Here is a 17,534-nt window from a genome sequence, read left to right as displayed (position 1 = left end):
TCCACCCTTTCATCCTTCCAGCCATACATCCATCATTCATCCATCCACCCTTTCATCCATCCATTCACCCACCATTCATCCACCCATCTTTTTACACATCCATCCATCATTCATCATTCATCCATCCACCCTTTCATCCATCCATCCTTCATCCGTCCACCCTTTCATTCTTGCATCCATACATCTATCCTTCACCAATCTATCCTTCATCCATCCACCCTTTCATCCTTCCATCCATACATCCATCATTCATCCACCCTTTCATCCATCCATTCACCCTTCATTCATCCACCCATCTTTTTACACATCCATCTATCCATCATTCATCCATCCACCCTTTCATCCATCCATCCTTCATCCGTCCACCCTTTCATTCTTCCATCCATACATCTATCCTTCACCAATCGATCCTTCATCCATCCACCCTTTCATCCTTCCATCCATACATCCATCATTCATCCATCCACCCTTTCATTCATCCATCCACTCATCATTCATCCACCCATCTTTTCACACATCCATCCATCCTTCAGCCTTCAATCCATCCATCCACCCATCATTCATCCACCCACCTTTTCTGTGCCTCTCTCATGGGGCGGGGGGGGGGGATCAGTATCTCTCTGCGTCATTGTCCTTCTTCTTTCCCGCTCATGGGAGGGCATCTCTGTGCCTCCCTGCTGGGGGCGGGGGACGTGTCATGGGACCCACAGCTCCAGGTGCGCAACATCCATTGAACTCAAAGGGCTAAACTACAGCCACTCCCCCAGCCCCTCCCCCCCCCCCAGTTCCCCCCAGCTCCCCCCAGCTCGTGTATGTGAGCCCGGCTGAAACAGCTTCAGGGACACACACACAGTCACACCCAAGTACTTGACAGGTCTTTAAAAGACCTTTTACTTGTTAATGAGGCGTTTATGTTTTTCACACCTCGGTGTGAATTAGGCCTCCGCCGTGAGCACCCTCCATCAGCCCAATGCCAGGAACTGCACTCTGCAGAATCTGCGACCCCCTTCCCAGGACTCCACGACCCCCCTGGGGGTCGCGCCCCACAGATTTAAGACCGCTGGGTTAGAGGAATACACAATTCAGATATTTTCAAAAAAACACTGGTAAATCAGACCAGTACAAGGAGACCTGTCCAGTGAGAAACATTTATGCAATACTTTTTATGTACACTTTATATGCAACAATGCAATGTCGGAAAAATGGGCTGGGGGAAACGGTACAGGCCTCGTGTGGAAGTAGGGCGTTGACGTCTCGACTAACGCAATGAGGGGGACTTGGACCTCAGCTGCGAGTCTTCTTCAGGACGGGGTAAAGCAACCTAAGGATAGAAAGTGCTAAATTACTAAGGCGCTGAGAGACTCAAGGGAGTCTAGGAGGAACATAGTGGTAGTACTAACCTAATTCTTGTGCTGCTGTGGCATCACAGGTATGTTGAGTAATCAAAATGGGGCGGTGTTATCTGAAAACAACCATGCTGGTGTTAGTATGGAGGAAACAAAAGCACGTCCATGTGCTCGAGGGAAGGGTAGGTAAATAACTTACCCCCTAGTTAAGGTGGCTTCCCCTACGTAGCCAGTAAGTCGAATTCCTCTGTAGAGCCTTTTGAAATCCTCTACAAATCCCTGGAATAGGGCATCCAACTGATATATATAACCCAAATCAATCAGGAATCTAATGAGGCAAACATACGGGTAGGCATTAATATCCCATATGTTGAGGCCAGCGTCGGATTGGTAACACGGGCATTCGGGCAATGCCCGAGGGGCCGGTGTCCGAGTTCTGCTGTGGGCTGCTTTTTTTTAGCAGTCTGGGGTGCCATTTGGGCGCTGTGTCTATTGTTCGAATACAGGCTCAGCCAGTGGCCCAGTGGGTGTCTGAGTGGCCTTTCTAGAGGCAGATGGGCGATCATTACCTCCATTTAGCAACAGGCAGAGGTGTCACTTTCTTTCTATTGCTGGCCGGCCCATTAATGTGTGCACATACTGAGCGGGGGCAGGGGGCCTGAGTAGAAGTGGCCTCACTTGTTTCACCAGTGTAAACTAACGCATGCATTTTTTTACCCCCCCCTCCTAAAGTTTTTTTTATACGATTACGCCACCTTAAGTTTTTTTTACACGATTACGCCAAAGCAGTGATTTGAGGAGTGATTGAGGAGTGATTATGCAGTAGCCGCAGGGCTCAAAGAAGAGCCCTGCGGCACACCGCAGTCAAGAGGTTTGCTGGGGGAGGTGATTTCGCCCTCAAAGACTTAGAAGGAGCGATCAAACAAGAAAGACTCAAACCAAGTGATTGCTTTCGTTGAGACTCCTAGATTGGTAAGTCTGTGCAGTAAGATGTTATGATTTACAGTGTCGAAGGCGGCACTTAGGTCAAAGAAGATAATAGCTGCGGAGCCTCCTTGATCCATGATCTTCCTTGCCTCCTCTGTCACAGCAACGAGGGCGGTCTCAGTCTCATGCATGTGTCGGAATCCTGTCTGGGAGGGGTCGAGCAGGTGGTTGATCTCTAGGAACTCCGTCAGTGTCTTCTTGACGTGTTTTTCAATGATCTTGCTTAGCCAGGGTAGTAGGGAGATTGGTCGGTAGTTCCCTGGGTTGTTTGGATCAAAGTTGGGTTTTTTAAGGAGGGCTTTGACCATGGCCTGTGTTCAGGGGAGCGGGGCGGTCCCCGTAGCTAGATAGGCATTGACCAAATAAAGAATGGTGGGTAGGATGTGCGTGGTGACTGTCCGCAAAGTGCGCGGGTTAGGGGAGCCGGATTTCACCTGAAGCATAATGGATTGTAGCGTGGTAAAGTCAAGAGGGGGAAGGTTTTCGAGGGTTGCTGGGGGGTGGAGCCCTAGCTCAAGAGGTTTGAGGTAATCAATAGTGCGGCTGGTCACTGGTGGTGTGGCATCCTATTGGAAGCTCCGTTGCTTGGTTTTACTTCTCAGAAATTGTCACTTGAAGTTTTGCACATTTAGCAATAGAATGTCACTCATACATACACGGAAACCATCTAAATGTCAAACATAACCAATGTGAAAACTTGACACCTATGATGGTTACCTTCTTCTTGGCGAACGCATACTTCTTCTTCACGGCTGCATCGAGTTCTCCTTTCAGAAGGCTGGCTGGCGCCAGGGGCTCCGGTACATCTAGGTCCAAATCAGGAAACCTCAAACTGGAGTCCATTGCCTCTGTTTCTCTGTTCATTGTTGGAGGAATGTCCCAAAATGGATGCTAGTGTGGAAGGGGGCACTTCATGGGTCTCTGCACCTCCCAGTAGGATGTTTACTGTGAAGACAGTGTGCGGAACGAAGGCACCCAGTTAAGTGTCGAATGTTGTGGTTTTAATCCAACTGCAAAAAAAATACAAGTCCAAGGGATTAATAGTCTGTCTATAAACGTTATTATTGAAAGTGCAATAGAAAACAGATTTTTCAATAATGACACTGTAAAAGCGTGGTTCGGTGTGTACAGCCACAGTTAATTATTCAGGGCGCATCAAAGTCCATTGGTATTTTGCACACCATGCCACCTCAGTTTGGACCCAGGCATATGCAAATCAATCTTGACCCTGCTTCATTTTTTTTCAGAAAAACAGTAATTTCAATGAATCCAAAGAAAGAAACATAGGATAATGATGAAATACAAAAAATGTTCCAGTACGTAATACATATATCATTCTGACCAAGTGGTACCATACTAAATTTACCCTACCTAGATCTAAAAAAAGGAGGGATAGAAAACAAATAAGCTGATAAAAGAGAGAATGAAGGGGGAGGCCAATTTTTTTCTATTGATCCATCAGTGTCCCCCACACTTGACGACCCCTTCTCTTCGCTCTCCGACCGTTACATTTATACAGTGCCATCTCCAAATTAAACACATAAAAGAATCTGGCATACCACACCTGGTATGTCAGAAGGTCCACATCTTTCCATTTTGATGCAATTTTTATACGAGATATTGCTATTACCATGAAACAACAAGCATTGGCATAGCCAATAGGTCTCGCTTTTGGAAACTTCTAAGTATTTAGTTATGCAGCACAATATCCTTGGTGCAACAACATCAACTGGTGCGTGGCTAAACTCTTATAAGGTACCAAAGGCGAGACCTATTGACTATGCCAATGCTTGTCATTTTTTGTTCTTGGGGGAAACCGGGCTAGTGCCATGAGGGTCAAGGGTGAGTGGCAGGGAGGTGAGGAGTGAATGCCAGGAGGGACAAGGGTGACTGTCAGGCCATGGGGATGAAGGGTGAGTGCCAGAGAGGTGAGGAGTGAATGCCAGGCAGATGAGAAGTAAGAGTCAGGAGGGTCAAGGGTGAGTACCAGGGAGGGGAAGGGTGAGTGCCGAGAAGGTAGAGTAGTATACCCACAGCAGACTGGCAGATGTGAAAGCCTAATCTAGCTTGTCTATCATTATGATACCTAAATCACTGGGTCCCACAAGCTAGATTAGGCTTTCACATCTGCCAGTCTGCTGTGGGTATACTACTCTACCTTCATGGTGTGAAGGATCCCAGATGATAAAGGGCGGACTCGGTCGGTGACTGATGGGAATCTTTTCACAAGGAAGGGATACCCTAAGCGTGACTTTATTAGCACACATTATTAGTTGAGCCTCTTCTTCACATCTACATAGTTAGTTGCCCTTTTTGACTTCTTGCTACTCTTTGTTGGTTTAACTGTTGATGTAGGGACAGTCGCATTGGTAGGTCATTAAACTTTCCCTAGGACCCTCCCCCTCCCTGTTGTGTATATGGTGAAGGACTAGTGCCACGGAGGTGAAGGTTGAGTGCCAGGTCAGGGGGATGAAGGATGAGTGCCAGGGAGATGAAGGTTGAGTGCCATGGAGGTGAGATGTAAGAGTCAGGATGGTCAAAGGTGAGTGCAAGGGAGGGGAAAGGTGAGTGCAAGGGGTGAAGGGTAGCTGCCAGGCCAGGGGGATAAAGGGCTAGTGCCATGGAGGTGAAGGGTGAGTGCCAAGGGGGCGAGTATTGAATGCCAGGAGGGACATGGGTGAGTGTCAGCGAGGTGAAGGATATGTGCCAGGGAGTGGAAGTATGAGTACCAGGAGGGTCGAGGGTGAGTGTCAGGGAGGTGACAAGTTGAGTGTCACCAAGAGTCAATGCTGAGTGCCAGAGAGGGAGAAGGGTGAGTGCCAGGTGCGAGGAGGGACTGCCAGGCCTGAGGGGTGAAGGGTGAGTGCCAGGGAGGTGAGGGGTGAGTGACAGACTGCAAACAGTAGTGAGCTGGGGTCTAGAAGGAGGTGCGTAGATCATCAACCGGTGTGTGCCAGGCTGGGACGCAACAGTGCCAGGCCAGACTTGGGTGGATGCAAGAACCTCTGAAAGGCGGGTGCCAAGTCACTTGTAACCTTAGTACAGGAGTGGGGTGCGCAGGAGAGACTAACATCTTCAAACAAGAAACTATTCAACATCCTGAAAACTCCACTTTATGGTCTTGCAACCTTATGTGGAAAATAATTAGCAAATGAATGGGCTTCCGTAGCAGACTTGCAGCTTGTTACAACAACTTATTGAGATAAAGTTTGCATTGCAAATAAGCCAAAGCTAACACAATTTGAATTAGTAACGGTAAGATTTGCAATGAACTAGCAACAAGTTGAAAAAGCACCCCAGAATTGAACCGAGGATACAAAATAATAAAAATGGGGGCAATATTGGTCAAAAAACTCGGGGGGGAGGGTCTGCAGGGACAGTTTAATGACTCCAAGATGCTACAGTCCCTAAGAACAATTACAACAAAAGAGTAGCAGGGAGTCAAAGTGAACTAAGTATCAACCTAACGAATGCCTCAAAAGAACAACAAACATAAATTGCTAGTGTATGAAAAGACAACAATGGGACCACTCAACTCTTCAGGAGAAAAATTCCCATCAGTCACCATCCGATTCCGCCCTTCATCATCTGGGAACTGTCACCCTCAGAGACAAGGAGTACTCACAGTGGACTGGTCAGTTGTTAAAAACCTAATCACACCTGCATAGTACTACGATGAGGGGGAAAAAAACTCAAAGAGAGTTGTATGGTGACTAAAAGCAGTGCTAGAACTAGTGAAGTGCAATGTGCAAAAGTGAAGTGTGAAATGTAAAATTAGGTAGGGAAGTGAAAAAGAATTATTTATTAAAGAATCACTTCACTCCTAAAATAAAAACATGAGTGCGTTAGTGGTTTAAACAAATAACCACTGATGGAAAGAGGTCGACATGTTTCTGCAGACTCACAAGACCAAAACCGTATCCAGCTGCTTCTTCAGGACCAAGAACGCTACTGCTTTAAACATACAACAACATATATCAAAAGGTAGACAGCAGATATCACCTGCAATCCAGTGATTCTATCCTTCTCCTGGCTTTGATGTTAATTGCCAAGACAGGTTGAACAAGAGGCATACAGCAAGGGAGAAACAAAGTACAATATTGGTCTCCTTTTCACAGCTGACAGCCAAAAAAACAGGGTGTTGTGGAGAACTCGGAATCTGGTGGAATCGGAATTTTTAAAAGAGTCAATTTTTCATTAACCTTTTTTTTTTAAACAACTCTTTTGAACACACTAGCACATAGTGCCATGAGAGTGTCACTGCCCTTCTCCTAGGCACAACCTCTGTGAAACAAACCGATTAGAATAACTGTTTGCTGTTTAAAACTAAGTGGGGCACGAATGCAGTTTAGTATTCTGGTTATTGCTTGAAGAAAGGATAAGAAACCTGGTTACCTTTGTCTGTACCACTGATATCTATGTGGATCGGAGAACATGCATGGAGTGGTATCGTTGACAGGAGACATGCAGGCTGCTTAAATATTGTAGAGATTGGATTGTCAAGCACTAGGAAACAAGAGTGAATGCTGAATAAAACTAGAAACGCAGACACTTTCACGGCGAACGCGGCCGTGAAAGTGAAACTGATAGCGATTGCGTGAAAGTGAAACTGATCGCGATCGTGCTACCTGGCAGAGAGGAGGCTGATAGGCAGTGAGTGGCCGGAGGCAGGGGGTGTGTGTGGGTGTGGTTGTGGGGGTGTGGTTGGTCATGGTTGTGTGTGTGGTGTGTGTGTGTGTGTGTGGCTGTGGTTGTTTGTGTGGGTGTGTGGGGTTGTGGGTGTGTGTGGTTGTGTGTGGTTGTGGCTGTATGTGTGGTTGTGTGTGTGGTTGTGGTTGTGTGTGTGTGGTTGTGTGTGTGGTTGTGTGTGGTTGTGGTTTGGTGTGTTGTTGTGTGTGTGGTTGTGATTATGTGGTTGTGTGCGGTTGTGGTTGTGTGTGTGTGTGGTTGTATGATTGTGGTTGTGTGTGTGGTTGTATTTGTGGTTGTGTGTGTGTGGTTGTTTGTGTGTGGTTGTGTGTGTGGTTGCGTGTGTGTGTTTGTGTGTGTGTGTATGTGTGTGTGGATGTGTGTGTGGATGTGTGTGGTTGTGCGTGTGGTTGTGTGTGTGGGGTTGTGTGTGGTTGTGTGTTGTGTGCACAGCCAAAAACAAGTCTAATAGAAGAGGGGCTAGCTCTGCCTGTAGAGCCTTGTAGACTTCCATCAGAATCCCGTCAGGACCCGCCGCTTTACCAGAGGCTATCGCCTGAAGTGCCTCGATAACCTCATTATATAAGATGTCTTCCTCTAGCTCCTGAACAATAGGGGAAATTGCATCAATTCCCGTACATGCTGTTGTTGGCGTTTTGTCCATTGACCTATACAGATCTCCATAGTAATCTACAAATATTTTTAGAATATCTTGGAGTTCAGTAGCCATTTTCCCATCATTCCCTTTTAATCTCGAAATATGATTTGCCGCTGCCCTTTGTTTTAGGCGGAGTGCCAAGTGTTTCCCTGTAGTCTCTCCATATTCATAATTATCTCCGACACGGGTTTGGAATGTTTCCGCCACTGTTTTACTATAAAACTTGTTGATGTTAGCCTTAGTTCTCATACCTTCAAGTTTTAGATGGGTTTGTTGCTCCACCTGCTTTTGAGCAATAGCTGCCATATGTGCTTCCTCATACTTTGATAGCTCCTCCGTTAGTTGATATATTTCCTCTCTCTGTCTCTTCCTATGATAACCAAAAAAGCTGACTATCTCCCCCCCCTTAGCCCCGCTTTAAACACATCCCAAACAATTTCTCTGGAGGTTCTAAACCTATTTATATCAAAGAACTGCCGGGTCCACCCCTGATGTGTTCTATGAATCGTTTGGTGACCAAAAGTTTCCTATCGAAGGTCAATTTTGTAAGTGGTCAATCATGACCCTGTACCATGATTTCCAGCATCAGATGGTTATGATTCGACAGAAGCTTAGGCAGCTTCCTGATGTTAGTCCCCTCTATAAGAGAGGCGGAGGCATAAAAATAATCGAGCCTGACGTATTTTCAATGTGGACAAGAGAAATATGTATAGCCTGGGTCCCCTGGTTTTTTAAGATGCCTCATATCAACTAGCCCATGACTGTCCACCAGAGCTTCTAATGCCTTAAAGACCTGTGGCTTTCTCCTCCGGTACAACTCCCTAGAGGGACCATTTGCATCCAGGTGGATATTAAAGTCACCACAGATAATGAGGGGGGTGGCCTGGAGGCCAGTTCAAGTTCTAGTTCGTCCAACAAGCCCGGATCATCTAAATTTGACCCATAAATCGTACATAGTGTTAAGCCAATTGGTATTGAGGCGAATGCCCACCTACCCCATTTATCAGATAATGTACGCTTAATGGTTGGCATCCGATTAGAAACATGGATTGCAACACCTCTGGTCGTGGTAGACTGGGATGTGCATATTACCTGGGTATACCCCGGGATAATATTGAGCCCTCTCTTTTGCCAAGGGATATGGATTTCTTGTTGACATATGATTTCAGCGTCCACTGATCGTATTAGCTCACCTACCCTACCTCTCTTACTCCTATCATTCAAGCCCCTAATATTTACAGAGCAAATAGTCAACCTACCAATCCCTAAAACTTTCTTGGTACCTGATTTGGTTATCGTACCATTTAATCATGCTAACTCCTGCCTCCCTCCTTAAGTTACACCAGTAATCTGCTTTTCTGAGTTTTTTTCCCAACTTCCACTCCCGCCCCCTCCCCCTCCTGTCCACCAACCCTCACCCACTCCCCCCAACACTCTTCTATGTGGAGCAACAGACCTATTGCGGTCTGTAGTTGGACGGTGGTGCCCTACCAATTAGTGACATCTGTAATACATATATGTGACTTTATGATACCCCCAAGTGACTTTATTATCTCTTCACACTTTAATCTTTTATTACATATCTCAACATGCTGGAGACCATGAAAAAAAAAAAAACAAAGAGGAGGACAAATGACTTTACGCTGAGCAATAGAAACCCAATTTTGTCAAGACTTATCCTAACCAATCAAATAAATCTCTAAGCCATAATCAAAGTCACAAAGTCATCTCCTCCCCTGTATTTAAAATCTCCTTTGCTTTAATCTCTGACGTGAAGAATCGGGTCTGATCATTCCAGATCACTTTCAGTAGGGCTGGATTTAAAAGAAAGGCCTGTGCCCCTTTCTCCTGAAAGGGTTTGATAATTTGGAGCAGATGCTAGCGACGTTCCACTGTGATGTGGCAGAAATCCGGTCTAGAAAAAAACAAAAACCCATCCGCAGAGCGCTGTGCTTCGGGTCTTGCCTTTCCAAACACATTTTGTCTCAGCAGGTAGTTTCCAAAGTAGGCAGACGTATGGACGGGGCAGGTGAGACTGAGCCTATTTCCCGAAAAGGTGCAGGCGTCTTACATATCTAGCCTATGGAGCAACTCTCCTCTGAATTATAGGGTTTGTTCAGGAGTGGTTTTGACTATTTAGTCCATAGCCATACTGTAGGAGAACACAGTTTTTTGGCCCGCCCAGATACCACCAGAGGGTATTTACCCTTTCACCTTTTAACGTGCACTTCACCTCATTTTGTTTTGTTCCTTAAAAAGCGCCATGGATCCCCGATACCATACAGGGGCGAAACATGTCGACCTTCTTATTATTCTAGTTACCAGGGCACCTAAGCCGATCGCGGTAACACTCAACCTAAGGGGTTTTACTCTGTCAAGGGTACAACCACATTAAACTTTTTTCTGGTAACCCTTAGACAGTTTTAACTCATGTTGCACGCATTACACCACCATCTAAGAAAACCAACCCTGCACACCTGCATGCATCAAACGGCTGCTCTCTAAAAGATCTGTGCCAAAGTGACCTTTCGGGGGACCCGTAGGGCATCGCAGCGCCAGCCCGACGAGGAGCAAACGCCCGATGATGAAGCATGACATCCTTCGGGGTGTGTGAGGGCAACAAGGGACAAGATTAAGTCTCCCCCCTCATGAGTGGAGGCTAACACCTAGGAATCTCTACACTTCCCTCCTCTTCCCCCCCCCAAATTTTTCTATGTGACATGAGGGTGACATTCTGCACCCCTCCTCCGGAACAGTGCCCCTCTTTTTGATTACACAGTTCAGGTTAGGAGCACAGGCACTGGACCATAATTGGCTCCTGCCCCCCACCTCTTTATACTGATACAGTTTCCAAAGTAGACCAGAAATGCCCGTGGCTTGGCGTCTGGACGAACTGGCTGTCGGAGAGTAAAAAGAACCACGATGAGCCCTTTGAATTTCCCGAGACCAGTTCCAGCCTTACAGTTCAGAGAAGGAGTTCTGTAGTAGCTGAACCATGTATATTCGCGCATCCAACCCCTCCTTTCCTTCCCGGGATGAAACAGAGAATGCTATGTTTTTAATTTGAATACTGCGGTACTACATGGATTTGCCTAACGTGACCATCAGGTAAATAAATGTCCTAAAGGAAGCCCTAATTTAGATGTTAAAACGGAAAGCATTTTCATTAATTGAGATAAACGTTAGTCTTCTATCTCTCTTGATTTTATATTGAGAAACAAAGAGTACGACAATCGGTTGCCCGTTGTGAATTTTTTATATTTAGCTGGCACCACATATAAGGTTTGCCAATGGAGACAAAAACACGCAATTCTTAAGGGCTTTATCACAGGGGCTCTTCTCTGTCCATAAGCTAGATTTCAAGCGAGAATGGACAACAATATAATATACCGTTCTCTTTAGTTATAGCCCTTCGTTATATCTATATGCTGCACACTCCTATTTCAAGATGATTAAGAACATAAAGTATTAGCATATATGGTCTCAGATGTATTAAATCCTTATTTTACGTCAGTCATTTAAACGACCGCCTTTATACGACCAGGTGTTATTGTAGCATTGCATTGTTTCTAAATGCGGTGTCTAGTGTCTAATATCTATCCTCTTTTATCCGCAGTCATTAAATGACATATTCCTTTCATCATCGGAGTATGATTGGTTAAAGGAACATGAGTTTACTATAGCCACTGTGTGGAAATTTTAATAGTAAGTATATCCATTTCACACAATAAGATTGTAGATAGACTTATTCAGAACACACTAGGCAAAATCTATTACTCACTGAGCAACTATTAATAATTAGTGACTGAATAATTTTGGTCTTCTATGAGGTTTATATAATCTCCGATTATCATCTGCCCCTAGCTTGGAATAGGGAGTAATTCACTGGGTTTCGAATTATCTCATTTTAGTTTTTCAACAACTGCTCAAATATAGAAATATTACCTTTGTACCTTGTTTGGCAATTATTATATCGCCATAGCAAGTAGGGAAGGTTAGTTCTTTAGGAATCTGTTTTGAATCTGTGGAACAATTTTATCTTAAATTGACTTGGTCAAACTGACTATGTTGTAGATGGAATGTTGTTGTAGGTGAAAGACAACTTTTTAACTTATGTATTTGATTATGTTTTTAATTTTTAACTGTATATTTCAGATCGAATTTGTGGCTCCTGAAGAAGGCGTCCCTTGAAATGCCGAAACGCGCGTAGAGAAAACATTGATTGCCACTCTTTGTTTTTTAAATATTATGTGATTATATTGCTGTAAAATTGTATAGTTTGTTTTTTAATTGTATGTAATATTGATGTATGTGATATTTGGTTTTAATATGAACACTTATTAAATGATATACAGTTTTTTGTATCTAATTGAATTTGTGAATCCTTTTTGCTATTACTCTTCCCTTCTGCTTGCCATGATTATGCTATGATATACACACTGTGTATGAGGGTGACATTCTGCACCCCTCCTCCGGAACAGTGCCCCTCTTTTTGATTACACAGTTCAGGTTAGGAGCACAGGCACTGGACCATAATTGGCTCCTGCCCCCCCACCTCTTTATACTGATACAGTTTCCAAAGTAGACCAGAAATGCCCGTGGCTTGGCGTCTGGACGAACTGGCTGTCGGAGAGTAAAAAGAACTCGATGAGCCCTTTGAATTTCCTGAGACCAGTTCCAGCCTTACAGTTCAGAGAAAGAGTTCTGCAGTAGCTGAATCATGTATATTCGCGCATCCAACCCCTCCTTTCCTTCCGGGATACCCAAAAATCGCAAATTGTTTAGTGTCTGACAATTTTCATTCTCTTCTAGCTTCCACTGGATGTCCATTAATTGTGTTTCATGGGCTTCTACTTGACCATTTCGAGCCTGCTATGTCCATCTCCAGAGAGGCTATTCTTGACTCTAGATCGGTCATCCGGTCGCTAACAGCATTACAAGTTTTTGCCATTTTCCTTACCGCCCCTTGATGTATGCGAGCGGCAGTCTGTGGGCGTCTACTTTCCAAACGGGCTTCTTCCCGATGAGCTACTACACACTGCAGAATCGATTCCAATGTTGGGGGTATTGAGGGTGGTTCCTCACAGGGGGTCTTGTTGATGTCTCCGACCAATTGGTCTCCAAGGGAATAATCCCACTTCAGATCCCTTTGCCTCTGGTTGGCAATTCTGCCCACTCTGGTGTGCGTCTTCCGTGTTGTGGCGATAGAATCCTTGCTGCTAGTGCCAGGTTCACTATCCGTCTCACTTGATTCTGAGTTGGACCCAGTGTCTGACCCTGCTTCTGACCAGGTGGCATCTGCCAGTGAGAAAAAGTAATTAGCCTCCGAATCCATTTCCCTTTCACTATGAGAACGTGAGACCCTGCGGTTCCCGGAGATTCCCCAAGGATTTGCTTTCCCCGTAGCTCCTGTGTAGGAGGATTCCACTCAGCTACGCCAGGTAGGTCATTCAATCCCTTATGGGGACCCATTTTTGCCCCCAAGTTCATCCCCTTCTTGGTTAGGTCATTTTTTTCTAGTTGGCGAGCCAGTTGGCTTGTTTCCACCTGGCATGGCTTGGTGTGGCTGGATGTCCCTGTATCTAGCCTTTTGCCACTGTTATCTGGCATATCCGGGACCTCTTCATTAGGTGTTGCCAGCACTGATTCCTGAGCTCGGTCTTCTCCCCCTTCACGCTGTGTTTGTTTATCCATGAGATTCTCCTGGGACCTGGATTCCAGCAACCGTGCACTGCGCACACTAAATGTCTCGTCCTCCAAAGGCCCCCCCAGCTCCCCTAGACCCATCAGTGACTTACCGGCCTGTATAGCACACTGACCGCTTGCTTGGTGCAGAATCTCTGTCCGCTCACTCCGCTGTTCCACTCCCTGTACTGAGGAGCTGCTCCCCTGAGCATCTCGATAACTGTAATGGAGGTCCGAAGTGGCTGGAGCAGCCCGCCCGTACCCCTCCCCTTCCGGAAGATTCTCCGCCCGGGTCTTTTGCCTGCGTCTCGTCTGTACTGTAGCGGGGTGCCGGCTCCGTCTCTACCATGCTTCTCTGGGGGGATTCCTGGGGGCCAGCGTGAAGTGTAGTGCCTCTGCCTCTTGCGCCTGTCCTTGGCCCTATGATGATCGATGAGCAGATCGGGGATCCGTCCACAGCGCTCCGCTTTGAGGTGAGGATCAGCTCCCGTTCAAAGCCTCTGCAGCCAGCAATCAGCTGCTCGGCCAGCTCCACTAACACCGCGACCCAGCACTGCAGTCCAAGTAAGGCCCAACTGGGCTCAGCACATCTGCTTGCCACTTGGGGACTCGTCATTCTAGCCCTTCATCGCCCAATTTTTAAAGAAAATACCGTCAACTTGGGAGCCACCTACGGCTGACTCATTAGCCGCCATCTTGCTTCCCATCCCAGATATCCCGCATTCTCCTTGACCCTGTTTCAATGGGAACAGCCTGGCCCAAACTGTCAGGCCAGGTCCTCCCTGAACTGGAACACAAGCAATCCAGGATTGGTTTCTCTCTAGCTAGGGTTAATCAGCCAAGTATAAGTGATTCTAGTGAGACAGTGTGCACATAATCTCTGTGTGGGCATTCCCATCAAACTTAAGGCAACACACTAAAGTATACAATCAAGCATAGGCAAAGCCAATAGGTTTCGCCTATGCGGGAGTTATTGGCTTTGGTATTGTGCATTAGCCATGTTGTATGCCAGTGTGGCTGATGTTCAGTATGGATAAAGGTTACTGGTGTAGAGTGGGGTGGGGTAGAGTGGAATGGAATGGGTAAACTGGGGCAGATTGGCCTAGAGTGGAGTGGGGGTAGAGTGGCGTGGATTGGGGCACATTGGAGTGGGGTGGAGTGAGGTAGATTGGAGAGGGTAGTTGGGTTGATTGGCAAGGTAGATTGGAGAGGGGTAGCTTGAAGGGGGAGATTAGGGTGAAGTGGGGTAGACTTGGGTGGAGTGGGGTACATTGGAGCGGAGTAGATTGGGGTAGATTAGAGTGGGGTGGAGTAGATTGGGGTAAATTAGAGTGGGTTAGATTGGAGTGGGGTAGATAGGAGTAGGGTAGATCAGGGTAGATTAGGGCAGAGTGGAGTGGGATATATTGTGGTAGACTGGAGTGGAGTGTGGTAGAGTCGAGTGCGGTAGATTGGACTAGAGTTGCGTAGATTGAAGTGGAGTTGTGTAGACTGGAGTGGAGTGAGGTAGATTGGAGTGGGGTTGATTGGGTGGATTATAGTAGGGTAGAATCAAATAGAAGGGGTGTACTGGGGTGGGCTAGAGTGGGGTAGATTAGAGTGGCATGTGGTAGATTGGGATAGGGTGGGGTTCATTGGAGTGGGGTCGATTGAGATAAAGTGAGGTACCTGGGAGTGGAGTAGATTGGGATAGATTGGAGTGGGGTAGAGTGGAGTGGGATATGCTGGGGTAGATTGGAGTGGAGTAGTGTAGAGTGGGGGAGAGTAGAGTGGGGTAGATTGGAGTGGATTGGGGTAGACTGAAGTGGAGAGGGTAAATTGGAGAGGAGTACACTGGCGTGAAGTGGGGAAGATTGAGTTGAGTAGACCGGAGTGAGAAAGATATGAGTGGGGTAGTTTAGAGAGGAGTAGATTGGAGAGGAGTGGGGTAGACTGGAATGGAGTGGAGAAGATTGGAGTAGGGTAGGTGGGAGTGGAGTGGGCTAAACTGGAGTGGGCATATTGAATGGGGTAGACTGGAGAAGCGTAGTTTTGTGTGTAGTGGAGCAGATTGTAGTGGAGTGGGGTTGATTGGGGTCGATTTGAGTGGCATGTGGTAGTAAAGTTATGTGCCCGAGTCAGGCCTATGTAGCAACGCTGCGCATTTTCTTACATTGTCCTCTTTCTGTACAATAACATTAATGCTGTGACATAGTCGCGTGCATGTCAATGTTCGATTAGTTTCTCTCAAATTGCTTTGCTTATACATCTGGCTGCGCGCAACATTATCATAATGCCTTGAAAATCGAGTACAAGGCCTTAACGCCTGATGTACAAATGCCATTCTATCTTTATCCATGGGGCGAGAGGGCTATCTACATATCCATAACATGGCTAATCTGCATGTACAGCACATGGATGCTTTTTATTATAAATAAAGAAGCATTTCCGGAGATTGGGAGAGGAGAACTTCTGCTGACACTGAAAGGTCCTGCGTGCTGCGGCTTCGCCAAGCAGCTGCCTGACATCTCCGTGAGGGGTGACAAGACGGGGTCCTACATTCTTTCCCGCCAGGTAATGGGGTTGGATCATCTAGTTGGGGGATTCTTGGCTCTACATCTACACACACTCTAGACATACACAGCATAGGGATTGCATAGTAGGTGTACGCCCGATTACTACTTTGTATTATATGGCTGCATATATATACACTGTCTTAGCATCATGGAGGATTATCGCAGGACATGTATTCCATCCGAGAATAACGGGTCAATAAATATATTGAAAACGTCCCACTGTGTATTCTCTGTATATTTCTCTAAAGGCAAGAGTGCACAAGTGACTGAGCGAAAAGGTTCTGATCTGGGTCCAGCGATCCCTAAGGGGTCAGGGTTGTTCAATGGTTGCCAGAAACCCTTCGCCCCTTGTTTGGGTTAAGGGGGCTTATGGTGGCGCTGTGAGCTAGCTGGTCTCTAGGCCAACATATACTATGTAGCTGCTTGGAGTCAGTCCAGGCACCTCACCCAAAGTTTATGCTGTCCACAAACGTGCAGATCCTATGGATTGGTGGGAATGATACTACAGTATGGAGTGGAGCGGAGTAGACTAGGTAGTGTAGAATGAAGTGTTGTAGACTGGAGTAGAGTGGGGTAGATTGGGTGGATTGGAGTTGGTAGACTGGATAGAGTGGAGTGGGGTAGATTGAAGTGGAGTGGATTGAGGTTGCATACATTGGAGTGAAGTGAGATTGGGGAAGAGAGGGCAAGAGGGGAGTGTAGTGGGGCACATTGTGGTGGATTGTAGTGTGGTAAATTTGGTGGATTAGAGTAGTATAGATTGGAATGGAGTGGGATAGATTGGAGTGGGATAAAGTGACATTGGGTAGATTGGCGTGGGGTAGAGTGGGGTAGATTGACGTGGGGCAGAGTGGGATGGCGTAGATTGCCATACGGTGGTGTGGGGTAGATTTGAGTGGAGTACATAACAGTCAATTGGAGTTGGGTAGGTTGGGGTGGGATAGATTGGTGAGGGGTAGATTAACGTAGGGTAGATTGGAGTGTGGTGGATTGGGGTGAAGTAGGGTATATTTGAGTGGAGTAGGGTAGATTGGATGGGGTAGATTTGGGTACAGTGGAATGCAGAGTAGTAGAGTGAAGTGGGGTAGACAGGGTGGACTGGAGTGTGGTAGATTGGAGTGGGGTAGTTTATGGTGGCATAGATTGGAGTGGCGAGGGGTAGATTGGAGTGGAGAGGAGTTTGATACTTTGCATTGGAATTCGGATTGGAGAAGGGCAAATTGGAACGGGGTAGATTGGGGTAAAGTGAAGTTTGGTAGATTGTGTTAGAGTGGGATAGAATGGATTCAAGTGGGGTAGATTGGGTTAAAGTGGGGGAGATGAAAGTGGGGTAGATTGGAGTTGTGTGGGGTAGACAGCGGAAGAGTGGGTGGGTTAGACAGGAGTGAAGAGTGGTAGATTGGATCTTAGTGGAATTAAGTGAGGTAGACTGAAGTGGGTTACATTGGGTTAAATTAAAGTGGGGTAGATTGGAGTTTGTTGGATTGGGGTGGGGCAGTAAACTGGGGTGGGGTACATTGGAGTGGAGTAGGGTAGATTGGGTGGAGTGGGGTAGAGTGAAGTAGATTGGGGTAGATTGTAGCATAGAGAAGCGGGGTATTTGAGGGAGATGAG

General features: G+C 46.4%; 1 protein-coding gene across 1 annotated transcript in view; it reads right to left on the bottom strand.

Annotated features, from left to right (window-relative positions):
* Positions 1–17,534, bottom strand: part of TSTD2 (thiosulfate sulfurtransferase like domain containing 2) — a 210,792-nt gene that overhangs the window by 155,066 nt on the left and 38,192 nt on the right. Inside the window, exon 2 of the mRNA XM_086961849.1 lies at positions 3,051–3,343. Coding sequence (XP_086817975.1) covers positions 3,051–3,197 — 147 coding nt within the window. The 5' untranslated portion in view covers positions 3,198–3,343. The remainder of the gene's footprint in view (positions 1–3,050; positions 3,344–17,534) is intronic.

This window comes from Lissotriton vulgaris, chromosome 3_1 (genome assembly GCF_964263255.1).
Source record: "Lissotriton vulgaris chromosome 3_1, aLisVul1.2, whole genome shotgun sequence".
Classification (NCBI taxonomy): domain Eukaryota; kingdom Metazoa; phylum Chordata; class Amphibia; order Caudata; family Salamandridae; genus Lissotriton; species Lissotriton vulgaris.
The sequence above is the reverse complement of the archived record's forward strand: the minus strand, read 5'-3'. Positions and strand labels throughout refer to the sequence as shown.